This window comes from Poecilia formosa, unplaced genomic scaffold (assembly GCF_000485575.1).
Source record: "Poecilia formosa unplaced genomic scaffold, Poecilia_formosa-5.1.2 Scaffold4, whole genome shotgun sequence".
NCBI classification, from domain to species: domain Eukaryota; kingdom Metazoa; phylum Chordata; class Actinopteri; order Cyprinodontiformes; family Poeciliidae; genus Poecilia; species Poecilia formosa.
The window spans coordinates 5,875,796-5,893,465 of NW_006799943.1; the positions used below are offsets into that span (position 1 = coordinate 5,875,796).

General features: G+C 41.0%; 1 protein-coding gene across 4 annotated transcripts in view; it reads left to right on the forward strand.

Annotated features, from left to right (window-relative positions):
* LOC103144473 (putative uncharacterized protein MYH16) overlaps positions 1–17,670 on the forward strand; it is a 48,149-nt gene that overhangs the window by 12,812 nt on the left and 17,667 nt on the right. For 2 of the 4 annotated variants that reach the window (XM_007561491.2, XM_007561483.2), the window contains exons 2-6: positions 4,008–4,235; positions 6,919–7,023; positions 8,461–8,547; positions 8,975–9,114; positions 11,617–11,707. In XM_007561491.2, the coding sequence (XP_007561553.1) occupies positions 4,008–4,235; positions 6,919–7,023; positions 8,461–8,547; positions 8,975–9,114; positions 11,617–11,707 (651 nt within the window). Of the gene's footprint in view, positions 1–2,036; positions 2,755–4,007; positions 4,236–6,918; positions 7,024–8,460; positions 8,548–8,974; positions 9,115–11,616; positions 11,708–17,207; positions 17,581–17,670 lie in introns of those variants that run through there. The other 2 variants (XM_016676262.1, XM_016676268.1) reach the window with 2 other exon arrangements.

A 17,670-nucleotide genomic window follows, 5' to 3' on the forward strand; every position in this document is an offset into this window, starting at 1 on the left:
CAGGTATGCTAAATGTACGGCTAACTCCTGGTGACGTAAACTAAAGAGTTCTCCTTTCAAACACGTGTATGTCTGAGGCTTTCCCCAGAACTCTGCTGTGGTTTTCTTCCAGAACGCTCTGATCGCTGGTCCAGCTACAAATAGGATTAAAGCTAACACTACGAGCTGAAAATCTTTTGAACCAAACGCTAGCTTCCTTTTCTCGAATTAGCATATCTCGCGAATCAGATGACCTTACCATGACTCTAGAGTTATATTTCAGCTGACGCAGACATACATTGAAATTTACTGAAAAGTTTGATTTAGCTCATAAAACCTAAAAATCACAAGTTTTTGACAATTAGCTTACGGTTGGTGAAGCTAACATCGCAGATTTGCAAGAAATTAAGCAAAGTGTAAATATGCAAAGACGATAGTTCAACATAATTTCAGCCATTATGTTAGCATAATAGTTTCCAATCTTTTTGGAAGAATGAGCAGCCTGTTCTTATGAATGGCTCTAGAGAAAAACGTGCATATCTGAGTGGACAATGTTTCTTTAGCTAAGCTAAAAATGGTACAATTAAGGCGGTAGTTGTTGTTTGCGAGGTCCAAATGGCTCACATTACAGAATTTCTCCTAGAAAACCCACCAAGGCCAATGATAGTGGGCCACTGGTGAATTACCCTATGTTTTTGTGTTAAAAAAATTGTAAAAGCCACAAAAAATTAAGAGGTGCGTGGGCAGGTGCAGGGACGATGCCACCAGTTTAACGCACCAACTATAAACCTAGCTTAATCTGTCCTTACCATCACTGTTACTGGTGTATAAAAACCCTATTTAAAAAAACATTAAAAATTTGTTAAAGGTACAATCTTAAGATTTTGTACGTGCTACGGTTTTATATCTTCATTGTCATTGTGTATTTAAAGCTTTAAATAAAGTCAGCCTTAATTGTTTGTGTTACAATGGGGTTTAGGCACTTTCACAAAGCTCTGCCATGTCATCAAATGAAGGCATCTGACAGCTAAACCAACGTTAGCCTCCGGGTTCATCACTCATCTGCTGTGAGGATGTTGAAAGGCTACAAGCAGTTAAATTCCAGGCTTTCTGCTTCATGGAGACGATATTTCAAAATCCTGACACACTACACGAATATGGGCTGAATGAGGCGCCGCTGAGCCAAACGTAGTAATTAAACGCATAACAGGGGCTTCGTTCTTCCACCATGTAATTCTGTAATGAACAGGTAGTGGGATTTTCTGATTAAAGAATGACGAGGGCTGAAAGACTGTCGCGCATGCTACAAGGAAAATGGACTTAGTGTCTCAGGCTCGCAGACTTGACTTGGGCGCATTCTTTTACATGATTCATTGCCAGGCTGCTTGTCAGATATGTTGGTGTTGGACATGAGGGCTTCTTTCTGGGCCACGGCCCGAGCAAGACCGGAGTCTTCAGATATAGTGGGAGTAAAGGACAAGAGGCGAGGCCGCATAATTGCAGAAAGCAAAATGCATTCTTAGAAAAGCATTTTTGTTTCTATTGTTTGGTCCCATTGGGTTGGATAAAGGTTCTCTTGGTATTGGCAGCATCTTTAGATTCATTCATTTGAGTAGAGTTAGATTTTTCTGCATCCGGATGCTGTTGGTTGAATTTCTTTAACTCCTGTTAAGAATTTTATTTTGAATTTTCAAAGCACTCTATTTCACACTTACAGTATTAGCTTGTATTTCTTTGATCTGGCCTGAGCAAACCTCATAAGTTTACTAGAAATTGTCGGGGCTACCGGCAGCATTCATCGTCATCTCATGACCCTGGGCTGATGTTGACGTAGATAGATAAACACTTTTGAGAGTCTCTGTGACTTCATACAAAAAAAAAAAAAGGAGCCACGCTTGGGTTGAGGCACAATACGCCTTGTTGTTCTTGCTCAGATGAAGCCGTGGCATTGTGGGCGACCGTGTGGGCGTGTGCCCAGAAGACATTTATGTCAATTATAACCGGGGGAAGAAGGAAAAAAATGCATTCTTACTCTGCATTCGTATTCTGCTCTTGTGTTCCTGGCTTTTACGGTGAGTGCAGAGTTCCTGTGGTCGCATAACTTTTCCTCTGACCAGCCACTCCCATTCAGAGGGACACCTGCGGACCCCCACCCATCCGTCCTTCCTCCCTCCCTTCCCAGCAAGCCGGAGAAAGCCACCTGTTTCTGGAGGAGGAGACAGTAGAAGAAGACAGAGAAAGGCATGATGCAGTGAAACATTGTAAGGGTGGTCTGCACAAAGGCTACTTTCAGTGGAGAACCGACGACGGGATTCAGAGGAAAGTCGGGATTCCAGCGCATTCTGAAACGAAACACAAACGTTTGATTTTGAGTTAAATAAGACTTTGCAGAAGAAGAGGAACAAAGCAAAGAAAGAGTGAAGTGAGAAAGAGGATCTACTGGCAGCACCTCAAGGGACTGAAAGTGATCCAACTCAAACCCACCTGGAAGACTCAGAGCAGCTGCACATGAGTCAGGAGGAAGAGGAGGGAAAGTGATTCTGTCAGACAAGTTCCAGCACCGAACGAGTAAAATCTCCAAAAAAAGAAAAAGGACGAGATACCGCGTGACGGTTTGCTGAGATGATGTCTACAGGGAAAAGTAAGAAATGCCACTCCCTCCTTAATGACTTTGAGGAAGCCAATGGTACTAAAGTGGATCCTGGAGCAGAACCAGAACCTGATGACCTGGATTGGGACGGTTACAGCACCACCCTGGAGCACAGACTGGCAGCTGTGGGTATCACACACTATATTATGGATTGTTGAGAATATCCCAACAACCCTAACCCTAACCCGGGCATATGGACTTACTTAAAGGAATTATTGTGGTAGAAAAAGTAGTAATTTCTCGTTTTAAAGTTGCAGTACGATGTAGAATTGACTAAGTTATGATGTTATTCGCTCATCATAAACATATTTGGAGTGTTGCTTTGATTCTTTCACGCATGTCTGAGAAGTCCTTTAATCTCCCGTGGCAACCGTTCGGCTGTATAAAAACACCTGGGTGGACCTAGCTCCGCCTTTGAGACTCAGCTCCTCCTTGGAGCTGCAGTTTCTAAGCTCAGAGGCAGCTGGACTGACTCTGAAAAGAGACCGAATAGACGTAGAAATCAGTGAAATTCAGAAATTCAGAAATTTGGAGAAGCTAAGGTAGAGATTTAATGGTGGTAAGGCTTTTCTGATTACACTGATTCTAGAACGAATGCACAGCTCGTGCGTTCGTTGGCAAAATCAGTCTTTAATTGGTTCAATATTATTTAGAAATTCCACCACTTTGTTCATTTCATGAGCTTATTGCATGTTTAGTTTAATAACTAAAGAAAAAAATACAATAAATTTACTTTTGAAAAAAGGACCATAAAATTGATTTTTATGGCCCTTTACTACTTCCAACTTGACCATTTTTGCCCACATGGCAAACAGTTTGTACATCTCTACACTGTAGTAGAACAACATTTTCATTCTACACACGCTGACCGTGATGACAGGTCCATAATGAAGCCCAGTTCAGTGAGTACGCTCTCACTTCTGGACCTTTTCACCCATATGGCAGCTGGTGTTAAGAAAAACTCGCTAATCCAGTCAGATCTGGCGGCCATTGTCCTGCCTTTTACCTTTCTAACTATGCGAAAAGCAAAATAACAAAGGGAAGTTTTCTTCTGACTTGAAGGTGGATATGTTTAGTCTTGTGCCATAACCTGCGGTGAGAGCTTTGTCTGAAATAAATCTGTTGGTGTTTGCCTGACTCTCCTTTATGTCCCTAATCCTCTCATATTAACCGTTAATCTCTTGTGCTTTTTATTAATTGAGACATTTTTTTTTTCTTCCCATGGACCTCCCTCATTCTCCTCAACTGGTTCATCAGCTTTTAGGGCTTTTGTGGAACAAAAGAAAGTTTACAAAGACAGTAGAGACAGTGGACAAGAATTTCATACAAAACCACGCTGTATGATTCCCAGGCTGAATCGATGTTTGTCCGGCTGTAGGAACAGGAGAACGTCCAGGCGTCCGAGCAGCGCTGCACCCAGCTGGAGAAGGCCCGGCGGGAGCTGGAGCGGCAGCTGTCGGGCCTTTCGGAGCGCCTGGAGGAGGAGGAGGCCTGCTCGGCAACGCTGGTCCTCCACCGGGACAGGCTGGAGGCGGAGTGCGGCAGCCTCAGACGAGACCTGGACGATCTGGAGAGCGCCCTGACCACGGCCGAGCGGGACAAACAGGTAGGGCATCAGCGCCAGAAGCAGCTTACTTTTTTTGGTTTATCTTTTTGTTCCACCTATAATACCCATTTGGAATCAATTAGTGGTATTAATGATGACGAATAGAGTTTGTATTTACTTAAAGCTGCAGGATTACATTTAGCTGAGGTTGATTGACAGCGCTAAGACCCGCCTCCTGGCTCTGATTGGTTGATTTTGGTCGGGAGCGGTGCGACCCATTGAGGAAGAGGAGGAATATTGATCTTTTCAAAGGTTACCTGTTTCATATTAAACTGTCACAATATGGTGACAGTTTGAACAAATATGTAAAAAAATATATATATATATTTTTTAAATGAATGTTACATGCTGTAGTTTTAAGTAATATTAAAAACAAAGACATACAGTGCGTTTTAGGCAGATCCTAAATACATTTTCTTATATCCTGGTGCCAAAAATCCTGATTCTTGACATTTCTAATATTAATAATGAACCACTTTTGGTTTTTCCAATTCATTTTAAGCATAAAGGTCATTTTAAAATAACTTCATGACACCAAAGGAGCCTGTTGAGGCAGTTTTTTTATGAAACAGGATCTGCTCTACCTTAGTCTATGTGATAGACCAAAACTAAGTATCATTTTTAAACACATTCAAGTGCAACACAAGTAATACATGATTTTCTAAACATGTAGAAAAAAAAAGTGGTGTTTGTATCTTTTGAGTCCTCTGGGAACAGCGACTCTAGAAGAGCTGCAGAGTTTCACAGCCTCAAAGGGAAACGCAGTTATGCTTTTTCACAAATCACCAAATGTATGTAAATCATCAGAATATCTGAAGAAACTTTCAAACAACTCTTAAGAAATTATAAGAATGGTAGCTTTTTTTGCTAGTTTTTTTTGTGTAATCCAAGTTTTTCCATTGCTTATTGAGACGTATTATTATTGATAAAATGTAAATAAAATGATGTAATCATTTCAAAACTGATACGCCTTTCTACACCGTTTTATTGTCTTCCAAGAGACACATCTCACTATCTATTAGAAACAATATAACTGGCTGGATCAACATAATTTTAAATCTAAATGTGATTCGTTTTGGATGGAAAACATCGGTGAAACATGACAGTTGCATCACCATCCACCCAGCTGACGCACTGAATCCCAACAAAGCACATTAAAGTTTGCGGCTGAAGCATGTCAAGCATGGAAAAGGGATAAAAAAACATAAAAAGGGATAAACTCCTGCTCCAAGGAGAAAACACGCAAGACGAAACACAAACTCAGACTCACTCAGACCGCAAAAGACGCAAAGATCCTCAAACGTATAACTTTATGCGACCACGTTTGATAAACACATGTTGGGCTTTTTTATATCCAATTACTCCGCAGATATTCATGCCACAGCCTGTCCCTCTTTAACCTACAGCTGTGCTGTAAATTTCAGATCACAATAAAAACTTACATCGCTTTCCTCGAAGTTGGCAAGTTTCTAAAGGCCGTAACCAAATCCCGTCTCCTGTGCTCAGACGCCGCTGCCAGAGGCTACTCTGCCATCTCTGTTACGGCCCTCTCACCGAAGCCTTAATCTGTTTATTTGAGGCGTATTAAGGGATTAAGATGCTATCTTTTGTTCAGGTATGCCGGTGCATTCTCAAACCATGTGTGAAGGTGGTTGGGGTGGTCGCTGTAGAGCTGCTGGAATCTGCTTAGATCAATTCAGTTCTGGGTTTAAGAAGATTTTTCCTCCTTAGATTGGTGAGGATTACCAAAATTATTCCTACTTGCTGTGAAAAGGAAAAGCTAATCCTGACTTAATCTCAGAGATTATTTCGTACAGTTTATGTAATCATCTGGGTTCATCAGTGAATCACTTAAATCTGATGTAGTGATGGGCGATTAAAGTGGAGTACATGGACAAGTTTTATCACGATACTTTGTGGTAATATTGCGATACGGACGATACGAACTATTTATTTCTTCTTTTGTAGTTTACTATACAACTGTGACTGAATCATACAGCAATGATAGCTGTAAAATAAGCTTCCTTTCACCAGTCACATGAAGAAGTGTAATTTGTATCGCTAAAATACACAGTTACTGCATTTAATCATATTTTCAAATGTATTAATATTTATCGATACTCTTGTAAAACAAACAGTGAAGAAAACATTAAAAGTAACAACCCAGACAATATGGACAGTGTTTTTTGTTTTGTTTTAAACATTATTTGGAATTTATCGTGAAAGCAAATAAATCAAAATTCTTATGACAAGAAATTTATCGCGATAAATTGAAAGCAGTGCAATTTTTTTCACTTATTGCTGAATGTGTTTGATCCAGTTGAGAGAAAGATCAAACGCTTCTGTTTTGTAGGTAATAGTAAAACATATCTCTTCTTTACCAGTATTTATCTCAGCCTACATGTGTGTCTTCAGCGAGAATCGGTGTCTAATCCTCTGAGAGGAAACTTCAATGTCTGTTGGAAAAACTGCAAAACTACTGAGATTGGTTTCCCCGATGAAACAGAATACTTACTGGTTTCACAGTTCAGCAGCAGAAACTGAAGGTGAAACTGACTTCACGGCGTAAAAGTGGAGTAGATCGCGAATTTTAATCAAACTAAATCTTGCTTTGACACCTAAATGACCCGTTTGTTTTCTTTAAAGATGAATTATGACTTTGAATTTGTCGTTTTGTTTGTAGCTGTCAGACGGCGAGGTGAAGAAGCTGACCGAGCAGCTGCTGCAGAGGGACGAAGCTGTGCAGAAGCTCCAGAGGGAGAAGGAACATTTGGTGGAGCTGAGCCAGGTGAGGATGGAGGAGGCGTATTTTATGCTTTGTGTGTATCAGGTGTTGCCATAGCTTTCAACTCTTGTGGATTCAAGAAATATTTACCCTCAGTGAGAGTCCCTGAGACTGACGCATGTCTTGTGTTTGAAGATCTCGGCCGTGGTCTAGCTCTAGTATAATCTTACATTTCAACAGGTAACTGGCTCTAAACACACACCTGACTGGTTTATCATGGATCAGACTCTTTACATTCATCAAATTCACAAACTGAACTAAAAACTGAAGCCGTTCTTCAGGTCAGGCCTGGGAAAATGACCCAACACGGTTCTCAGAGCCCTTCGTTCTAAGAACCTGCCACTCTCAGGTCTGCTTTGGTTCATTGTGTGCCTGTAAATGTTAGCTGTCACACCCTGTCTTCTAACCCTGACCCCACAGCCAAATCAATAACACTGAATGTGACACGAGGAGAAGATGTTCAAACAGGTTTTCCCCCTCTGGACGACGTACTTTTGAAGGATTATGAGGGCAGTGGGCTTCAAAGCATTGGCAGGGCTTGAGAATTGAGAGTTCGCCGCCATATTATCGGGGTCAGCAATTGACTTTTAATAAAATCTGACTCGGCATCTTGGCCTCGTCTTTTTTAATGCGAGTGGAGAGAACTTTTCAGTAGCCTTGGTACTTTGCTCTATTGTACCTTGCATGTTTTTGTGTGTTTGTTCTGCTCTCTACCACCACTCTTGGCTCACTTTTACTCCGACAGTCATCTCGGAGCTAATGGCCATTTTGTCACTGAAATCTTGACTGGTGGGATTTAACGAAGATGCAGGCGGAGTAAACAGGTAGACGAACTCGTGAAGCTTACAACCTTGTCTTCAGTACACCTCGATAACAAAAAATGGACAAACTCCTTCTTTCCACCTCCTCAAACTTGGACTTACGCAGATCTGTGGCTTTCTGCTTTATTTAAACTTTGCAGTGTGAGCACACCCTGTAATCAGTGAAACCACGGATCCTGCTCTCTAATGGAAACTCCTGAGGTAGAATGTCTGGTCATCAGTTTTGGATTTTAGTTTCAACCTGAAACTATCATTAAAAAGTGCATTTTCAATTAGCTGAAGTTGTCTTTGCCTTAAATTAGCATTTGCTTGAATATGCGAAACATTAATGTGACACAAGAAATCTGCAATGGGAAAATTGCTTCTTCACGCCAATGCACACCTTCTGACAATTTCAGGGCTTTGGCGAATAATGACTTCATGTAACAAGATAAAAAGAAATCAGATGGCTGTAGATCAAACAGGAAATTACCACATTTGACGTGTTCTTTGCAAAGAAGCTACTCCAGTGTTTGCGAGGCTCCGGTGATGCCGTCAGACGGATGTGAAGCCATGTGATGAATTAAAGGGTTAGGAACATGTGCAGCCCAGGCTCAGACATCTTGTTTCTATCTAACAGCAAGCGATTGAGGATCTGCAGATGGAGGAGGACAAAGTGAACCTGCTGACCAAAGAGAAAACCAAGCTGCAGTTGCAAGCCGAAGATGTGAGTCTACATTTTCTGACATCCAACATCTCGGGGTGGAGTGACATATTCAGCTCCTGAGACCAAACAATATACGACAGTTCAGCGGTCGGCTTTCATTTCTATCAGCATCAGCTTCAGCATCTTGGTCACAAAGACCTAGATGAGATATGTGCAGGAAGACTGACCTAAAATCTTATTAGAAATATTAATTATCAAGACAAACCCCAATGCAAACAGCATTTTTCAACAGCAATAACATCAAGCTAAAATAAAAATCACTGGCAGTGGAGGTAAAACAACCAAAACCCAAATCCAGCTGCCTGCAGCGTTCAACACCAGCCCCTTAAAGAGAACCAACTTTAAAACCAAAAGTACAAAGTGAACCATGATTGTTGTGTACACTTGTGTCTCCAGTGACCATGTCGTCTTCTTGTCTGTTTCCCAGTTGGAGTTCCAGCTGGAGCGGCTCCAGCGTGGCGAGCCTGAGAAGGCCAGGAGGAAGCTGGACGCTGACAGCAGATCTACTAAGGACAGCTTAGGAGAGGTGGAGAAGATGAGGAGTGGTTTGGAAGATCTTATCAAAAGGTCAGTGTGTTTTATTTTCTGATATAAAAACAAATTCATAGCAGAAGCAGCGGGCTGTCATGGCCTCCTACAGAAACCTGAGCCTCTTCAGTACTGACAACAGGGAGAAAGAAAAATGCCTCAATGCTTTTTGAAACGGTATTCCAAAACGCCTTCATGTTAACATGTAAGATTTAGCCCAGAAGGGTCAATAGAAGCCATGCTACAACAGCTATGCTAGCTTGCTAGCATAACTTCCGTTTTAGCATGACTCCTATTGTGGCTTTTTCATTTTGTTGACTGTTCTAGGAAACCATAAACATTAGCTAGTTAGCTACAGATGTCCCTTCCTGCCTCTGAGTGGCCCGTTTCCAGCCTTTTCAGTATTCTACATAAGCTTTCTCCTATGTAGAATTGTACAAAAATGTTAGCAAAGTAGCACAGAACATATTTTAATAACTTGACCCTGTGTAAGTAGCATTACAACCGAAGTAACAGTAAAATGAGGCAGAGATGAAGCACCCAGCAGTCTGTCATCTTGAACTGTATCCCAACATTAGCTCCATGGTTTGGAATACAGACCATTCAATAAATTAGGACAGTATTAAGTCCATTTATTTTATACTTAATAAAAAGAAAGTTTAATACCTGCCTAAAGGTTGTCAATTGTTAAAATTGTCAACCTGACAAATCAGCCTCATCTGAACACATTTTCTAATTTACTGAATATGACCGTACCAGGTCGGGTTAAATCAAACCATTTCTTTGGGATGCTTGATTTGGTGCCGTCGTGTCGCTTCTGTATGCATCTCAAAAAGTTTTGAAGACTCGATGCTGTCATTTCAGTAAGGAAATACAGTATAAGACAGCTTAAAAAGCAAAGCAGAGAGCTTATACCTACCGTAGTTTAGCAGCTGCAGTTGAAATGCTTTTGACTCTTTTGATGCTCACCTTTCAGTCTGTCTTTTCTGAGTAATTTCTCATATAAGGTTCTCAGTCACGTTTAGTCCTTTAATTGTATTCCTGTTTAATGACAGCAGAGAAGTTGGTTGAATAAGTACCTGCTTTGACCCGTTTCCTAAGCCACGATAGGATTTGTCTCTTTAATCTCTGTGGAATGCTTGATAATATGTAATTAGCCGTGAAAAGCTCAAAGACAGGTAAAAAAAGAGAAAAATTCCAGATACTGTTCATATTTTAAACCCTACCACAATCATAAATATTGACAGAGCATTAAATCCAGCTCTCATATAAGCCGCAACCATACATCATAAAAAATGCAAGAGAGCATGGGGAGGGTTACTTATAGGACCTACTCTGAATCGAGAGCCGTTACGGCGCGTTTCGAGCGTCTAGCGCAGCGAGATTTGAACCGTTTAGAGCGTTTGAAGTGGCTAGAGCGTCCAATGGCAAAGAACGGCTAGAGCTGACGCTCGACGCTCCCTCAACGCGCCTCCACACTGACTTTGAACGTAAACCAGACGCGTGAAACGTTAGGTGTAGAGCAACATGTCAAGCGTTTGCATTCAAAGTGCAAACGCGCCGAACTTGAAGCGTCAGATGCGTTTTTGACTCGCGTAACGCTTTTGTTGTGAACGCACCATAACTCACTTGCTCTATGGTTACCTAGCAACAAGCTGTTGAGTAACTGGCGCAGCAGCAGTTTCAGGTTTTGCCACCGAGCCTCAGAGCTACTTAAAATTAAACAACGGTGAAGCGTGAAAACTGTGGATAAAACAGGAAAAGGTCACGCCATCAGTTTGGCTGAATTTCAGATATTTCATATTCACTGATATGAAACGCTTATATTGTGATACGTTTTTCCAGCCATATCGTCCACCCCGACTGAAAAATACAACCAGCGCTTCAATAGAACAATTTATATTACAGTATATTAATTTGTTTCAATGGCCTACCTCAAGTCCCAAACTAAATCCAGATAAGATTTTATGTTGGCTCGGCCCTTCCACAAGATGGACACTTGTGAAAGCGTCCACTTCAGACTTATGCTCTACTTTGTGTTGGTTTTTTTCATAAAACTCCCCAAAAATACCTTGCAGTTTGCAGTGGTAACTTAGCAACGTCGGGTGGGGGGGGAAATTCTCCCTGGAAACCAAAGAATACCTTCCCCACAGGTGAAGCATTCACCAAGATCCCAACATGTTGCTATCTGCCCTCCGTAGTGTGACAGCAGAGAGACGTATTTGCTGTACCTCGCAGCTACAATCAAAAGAAGAAAAGAGCCAGGTGTCGGGGGAAGACGCAGACTACACACACCAACTCGGCTTGACCCCGCTCAGCATTAATAAAGCCAATGAGTCACCTCGTTTCTAGTCCTTCCCGAAATATGAAATCTGTCAATTCAGCTCTGCTCACGGTTCGGTGGAGCGTTATTGGATGTTGTTGCAATAAAAAAATGACACGTTAAGAAGCTCATCAGTCACCTGTACGCTGCGTCGGCAGAGATCGTTTCTGGTCGTCTGAAGGTTGTATTTTTTTTGTTTGCTCTCCTCCGGTGTGAAGGAAGGACTTGGAGATCAGCAGTGCCAGCACCAAACTGGAAGCAGAGGAGGCCCTCAACATGGATCTGCAGAGGAGGAGCAAGGAGCTGCAGGTCAGGAGCGATACGGGTTTACAGTTAGCAGCTGGAAAGGTCACCAGGTCAAAAACTGAGAATAGAAACGCATCACGTGGATCGACTTGTTTCCTTTGTTAAAGATGCTGTGTTGTGTGCTACACTGCAAAAAAATCTAAATCTTACAAAGTATTTGTCAAGTTTCTAGTGCACATGTGTCAAACTCAAGGCCCAGGGGCCAAATCTGGCCTGCCATAGCGTTTTATGTGGTCCTCTAGACCCCAAATTACCTTCCCCAGTTTTTCACAAAATCAACAAATTTCCACATTTCTTTCTGATTTTACTGCAGGTTTTCTCAAGATTGGTCAAAAACTTTCAGTTTAAGTGAAGCTGCCTCAGCCTTACTTGATGTTAAGTTATAGGCCGTAATCAATACGGCGAGTAATAAAACGTCACCGTTAAAATCAGGCAATAGTGCAAATATTGTAAAAATTTCTTACAAACCTTTCTAAATTTTCACGACAAAATCTGTAAAAAAAAACCAAAACAAAACACAAAAACAATCACACAATCTTGGAGGATCAGATATTTATTGATATTTTAACAATCCAATTGGTTTTGTCAATACATTCTGGCACAACCGGCCCTTTAAGAACATTCAGATGGCCCAAAATGAACAAGAACATTTTCCAAGTGAAATAATCTACCAATGGAACTAGTAACTTTTTCATGAATATTAAGGAATTATTGACTTCAAACAAGCTGCTTTGCCTTGTGGAAAAGTTATTTGTAAAGTAGTTTTGTCTCATTTCAAGTTTTCTAAGATATTTTCACTTGAAACTTGACTAAAAACGCTTGGTAAGATGTTTTTGTTGTTGGATTTTTTGTTGCTGAAGTTGATGGGTAACAAGTACAGGCTAATTAATTAATCCGTCCCTCGTTTAATTTCTGTAAAATATGTCAAACATAAAAATACCACTCAAATTTACCATGCCAGTTTTCATTTGCTTTTAAGTTTGTTTGTTTTTTGTCAAACTTACTCCATATGTTTCAGGTTATCAAACATATTTTAAGACCTTATTTATTCATTAATGGGGAAATGGCTATCCAAACCAAACTGGTCTTATGAGCAAAAAGTAACTAATGGTCAGACATTCTCATAACAAATCATTTTTGAGATGCCAATCTTGTTCAAATGTAAATAAAAACAGACTTTTTTTTAATGATCCTCTAAAGTCGTTTTATTGTCCTTTCAGAGATTTTTGACGTAGATATTTATAAACCTTTATTCCTTTGTGTGAAACATGAGAAACAAGCTGTTTTTATTTATTTATTTATTCTTAATGGGCCACGTTTAACATAGACAAGCATAAAACTTGCAATATATGACCTAGTTAAAACATGGACTGTTTCACTCCACATCTCTTATGTATCATTTTAAAGCCCCATCTTTGGTTTCGTGAAGCCTTGATTTGTCTGAAAACAAGCTGATTCTTAGTTTCTCCCCCCCAAAGTCTTGCTCAGGTCTTGTTTTCATTAAGCCGTGTGTGGTGTGTGTGTGTGTTGTGAGCTGGATTTTACGGTTTCACTGCCAGGCCCAAGCACGAGCTCTCAGCTCCTTACTAACTCGGTCGGTGCTGAGTAGAAGCTGACGACTCGGTGGACAGACACATTCCTGGCTTTCAGCAGAGCCGCTGCCGTCCGCTTGGTGATTGGATCAGTCGCTTTCCTGCTCCCAGGACGTCAGGATACGGTTTGGAACTGCGGCCTGCAGGAATCCGCCTGGATCTCCTACCTCCATCTGATGCTGTGACTGTGTACGGTTAGAAACGCGCTCTTGTTTTGACTCCGCTTCGTCAGTGTCGTTTATGGGGAAGCGAGGCGGTATAAAACGAACCGGGCTCTTGTTTCATTACATTGCTGAGTGATCTGCTCGAGCTTTGGCCAGCTGGCTAACAGATCAGCTCAGATCCTGACCTTGCTGTCTGTTTTATCAAAAGCTGTTTCTGATAATAGCCTTAAATCTTAGCTGGAGGCCAAACATGCTAAATGTTTTTATTATTATTGTTATTTATTGTCAGTTGGAAGAGCTAACAGAGTTTTTGTGGGAGAGTTAAACTGAACGGACACAGTGGGTTGAAATATCGCAACAAATCAAACGTTGGATTTCGATCCGATGTTTACTGTGGAAAAACCTGGGCAGTGAATGTTTATTGATGCGGACGTATTTTCAGTACCTACTAGGACATGACTGTGTTCTTTGGCTGGACTAAACACCATTTTTAAAGTTTTTTCAATCACTACATTGGAGATTAAAGGTTAAGTAGGGGAACCCAGATGTTCCTCTCTGAGTACTGCTACAAGGAAATACTCTTCCAGTTTTTCAAAATAAAACCCTTTCTTGTTTTTTTGTTTTTACTTTGAGATTTGACATTTTCTCCAAATTTTTTCCACTAAATTACACCTTTTTATTTTGTAATTTATAGAATACCTTGAAACATTTGCAGTATTCAGAATAGCCAAGGAAGGTTTTCAATACAGATTTGGTCAAACTATCAAATTCCCGGACTTGAAAAGCCTCCAAGCCCATCTTTGAGTCCAACCAAGCTCCGAGTCAGCACAAAAATCTATGGGATCAAAAACAGTCTACATATGTCCATTTTCCAGCAAGGGAAGCTCGTTCAATTGATTATCTAGGAAAGAGAGAGCTGAATACAGAAAGACATTGTCAAGTGCATCATCTATAGAAAGAGAACCCTCGATGGGCCCCTTCATGAAGGTGTAAAAGTTATACAGTAACACCTGGTCAGGTGTAATTCCTATGAAGAAAACGTCAGGAGGTTATCAAGGTTCTGTTTCACTTGGCTTTTGGAAGCATGTGTTTACGCAGGATATCAGCAGCTTCAAGGGTGACGAATGAACGACCAGAGGATGCCAACGGAGGACTTGTCTTTGCAGGTTGACTTCAGAACTATCCTTAGCATAGCACAACATTTTGTTAAATATGTTAAGAAATTAGTGCGGCATCTTTTGTTTGGATTACACTGCTGATTGTTTGGTGCAACCTTTTGTAAACTTTGTCCTGTAAACTTTGTGGATCTTGGTGTGTCATCCAGATAGCATCATTTCCGATAGCATGCATCTCTGTCACTGGCGTGTGTTTAGTCTATGTCTGTTGCTCACTTGTAGAGATAAGGACGTCTGGGTTTAGGTGTAGATGCAGATGGACAGGCCAGTCAGCTGTCTCCTGACCTCCATCGTCTGTTATCCTTTGACAAAATGGTCGCGCAAATGCGTCTGTGGACTTGCCTGGATTCAAAAAAAGAATGCTTTGTCTGTCATGAAAAATGAAGCTCCCTCCTCATCCCATAATTCAAAGCAGTTGGCTTAAAGGGCGGCCCGCATGCTTCATTCCTCTCCACAGAGCCAGGCTCTTTAGTAGTTTTATTGCGTGGCCATAAAGCAGTTACCCTCAGCCGGAGTGCTTTGGGGTCATCTGTGTCTGAAGAGATAAGAATCGTTTTGGTTGTGCAGCAGATGTTTAGCTCAAGGTGTTCATACTGTGCCGCACAACAAGAAAGCTGGGCATGAGTAAATGTTTTTCATTTTGGAGTGAAAGATGTACCCGAAAGATGGTTGTAGCGTAGATTCAGGTGACAATTGAGGCGCCTTTGTGATACTACATATTTTTAATTGAACCTGAAGTTTTCTACTTTCTACTTTTGCAGTAGAAGTTCATGGTTTAGGAGTCATTAGCTTAGGAGTCAGGTTTAATGGCATTGTTTTCAGAGATGAGGAGCCTAGAAACTGAATGTTGTTTTGAGTTAATTTACTTCTCTTCCTGGGAGTAAAGATGTCTCTGATAACCTGATTCACATGATGGTCGATACTACGAAAGCTACCTGGTTTCCTATGGACCAGGAAGGGTTTACGCCGAGTCAAGGAAGTGCGTGATATGATCAGTTTGCCTGTTTCTGGTCTAGACTTATCAACACAAACTCCATTACAAATATCTGCTCTGAAAGAAATCTGTTAATTCTTTTAAAGTTGAAGCTGATTGAGAGACTTTTTGTGGCTATTGATATTTAAGTACATAAATTCTGTTAAGGTTTTTATAACGCTCTGTAGATTTTAGCCTTCCTTTGTCAATGCTAAATAGACTGAGTTTTCATACACACCTATGTAGATTGGACGACAGATTGAGGAAGGAAGTGAAAACTGAACTCACAACTTTTCAGATTGCAAGGCAACTGGTCTTGAGAAACTTTTGTCTTTCATGCGTTAACGTGGGACCTGCTGGCCCGTCCACCCATTGATAGCCTGGACAAACTCACTCAGCAAATATGAGTGACTGCGATCATGTGGTGAAACAGAAATATAAAGCTGTGCGTCATCAGCATAAGCATGATTTAGAGATGTTGTAATTTACTATAAACTGAGTCTGAAGGGGATAAATGAGAGTGACTAGAGAATGGAGCCTTAAGAAAACTTATAAACAATGTTTGGCTGCTCAGGTGTTTGAATGTCAAAGGACACAAAAAAGGGCGTGGCTTACGACTCCCAGCTGTCACCTTTGATGGATTTCCCCAGTGCCGAGGTTTCACCGCCCAAAGGCACCCAGTGCTTTAAGCACGAGCAAAGTTGTTGATTGTTCCCATCTGCGTCAGATTGTACTTATTCCACAATTGGGTTGGGGTTAGAATTTGGGGTTAGAATTTCAATCACAAAAGGAATGGGTGATAAGATATTTCAAATATAAGTTTAGGGGTAGGAGTTTATAAGTTCTCACTTCTTCCTACCCCATTTTGAGCATGATATGTTAACTGAAACAAAAAAATCTGTATTTTCTCTTCTTTCTTATATAAATATAAGATATTTGGTGCCCAATGGTAACTTGTGCATTTGAAATAAATAGCACTATTTAAATGCTCCCCTTAATTTGTGCTTATTTGCTAAAAACACACCCAAAATATGCCTTAAAGGACTTCATCCTAACCTGTTTCATCACCTTCACTGCCTGTCTTTGACCAGGTGTACAGGGCCTGTCGTCGCGTTCCAAGTCAAATCAATCAGACAACACGTTTACTGCACGGTTCCAAACGTCCACAGGCACTTTGAAGAACCAACATGTAGGGTCTTGTAATGAATTACAGTATTTTAACATGAGTATTTTACAACAGCACAGAGTCTGAAATGTTTTTGTTTTTTTTGTTTTATTTTTTTTCCTGGTGAACATGCGGGGGTTTAAAAATGTTCTGTTGAGAGTGGATCCTACAGGAAATAACAACCCACGCTGCTGTAGATCCCCTTTGACCCAAGTGAGGAGACGTCGACTCTGAGGCCACATCTGATTCCAGTTTATGGACAATTATTATCATATCAAAGAGCAGGAGAAAAAACGAAGAAGAAGAAGAAAAAAAAACAAGCTCATGCAAATTTGAAGATTGAACCCTGCAATCAAATCGAGCAGCTTTATTTTTCTTTTTCTTTTTTTTTATGACTTTCTGATGTTATCTCCTCTACATTTCCGAGGGATGTGAGCAATCATTTAGTCTGGAGCCAATTTTATGTAAATCTCCACAGCAAACGCTGCTACGCTACACATTTTCTACAATTGTTTCTGGACCACTCGATGCATTTTGAGGCAGCTGAAGGTGGGAATTTAATGAGAACCAGATATGTGAGAGGGGAACTGACGGGAAGACGGAGAGAGGCTGTGCATGCATAAGGGGGTGTGGACAGCAACATGCCGGAGGGGATCAGCAGCAAGGTGTGTGTGCGTGTGTGTGTGTGTGTGTGGGTGTGTGTGTGCACATGTTTGGGACAGTAAGTCTCTCATTCAGTCAGTCAGTCAGTCGGACTGCTGCTGCCTCGCCATGGCTGTTCTCTCCACAGATGTCCTCCGCTGGCATGTAAGTCAAACATTTCTTTGAGTCTATGTAAACTCTTAAGAGAGCAAATGATGAGTTATTACGTATGAGTAATTGCTGGCAACAAGAGAT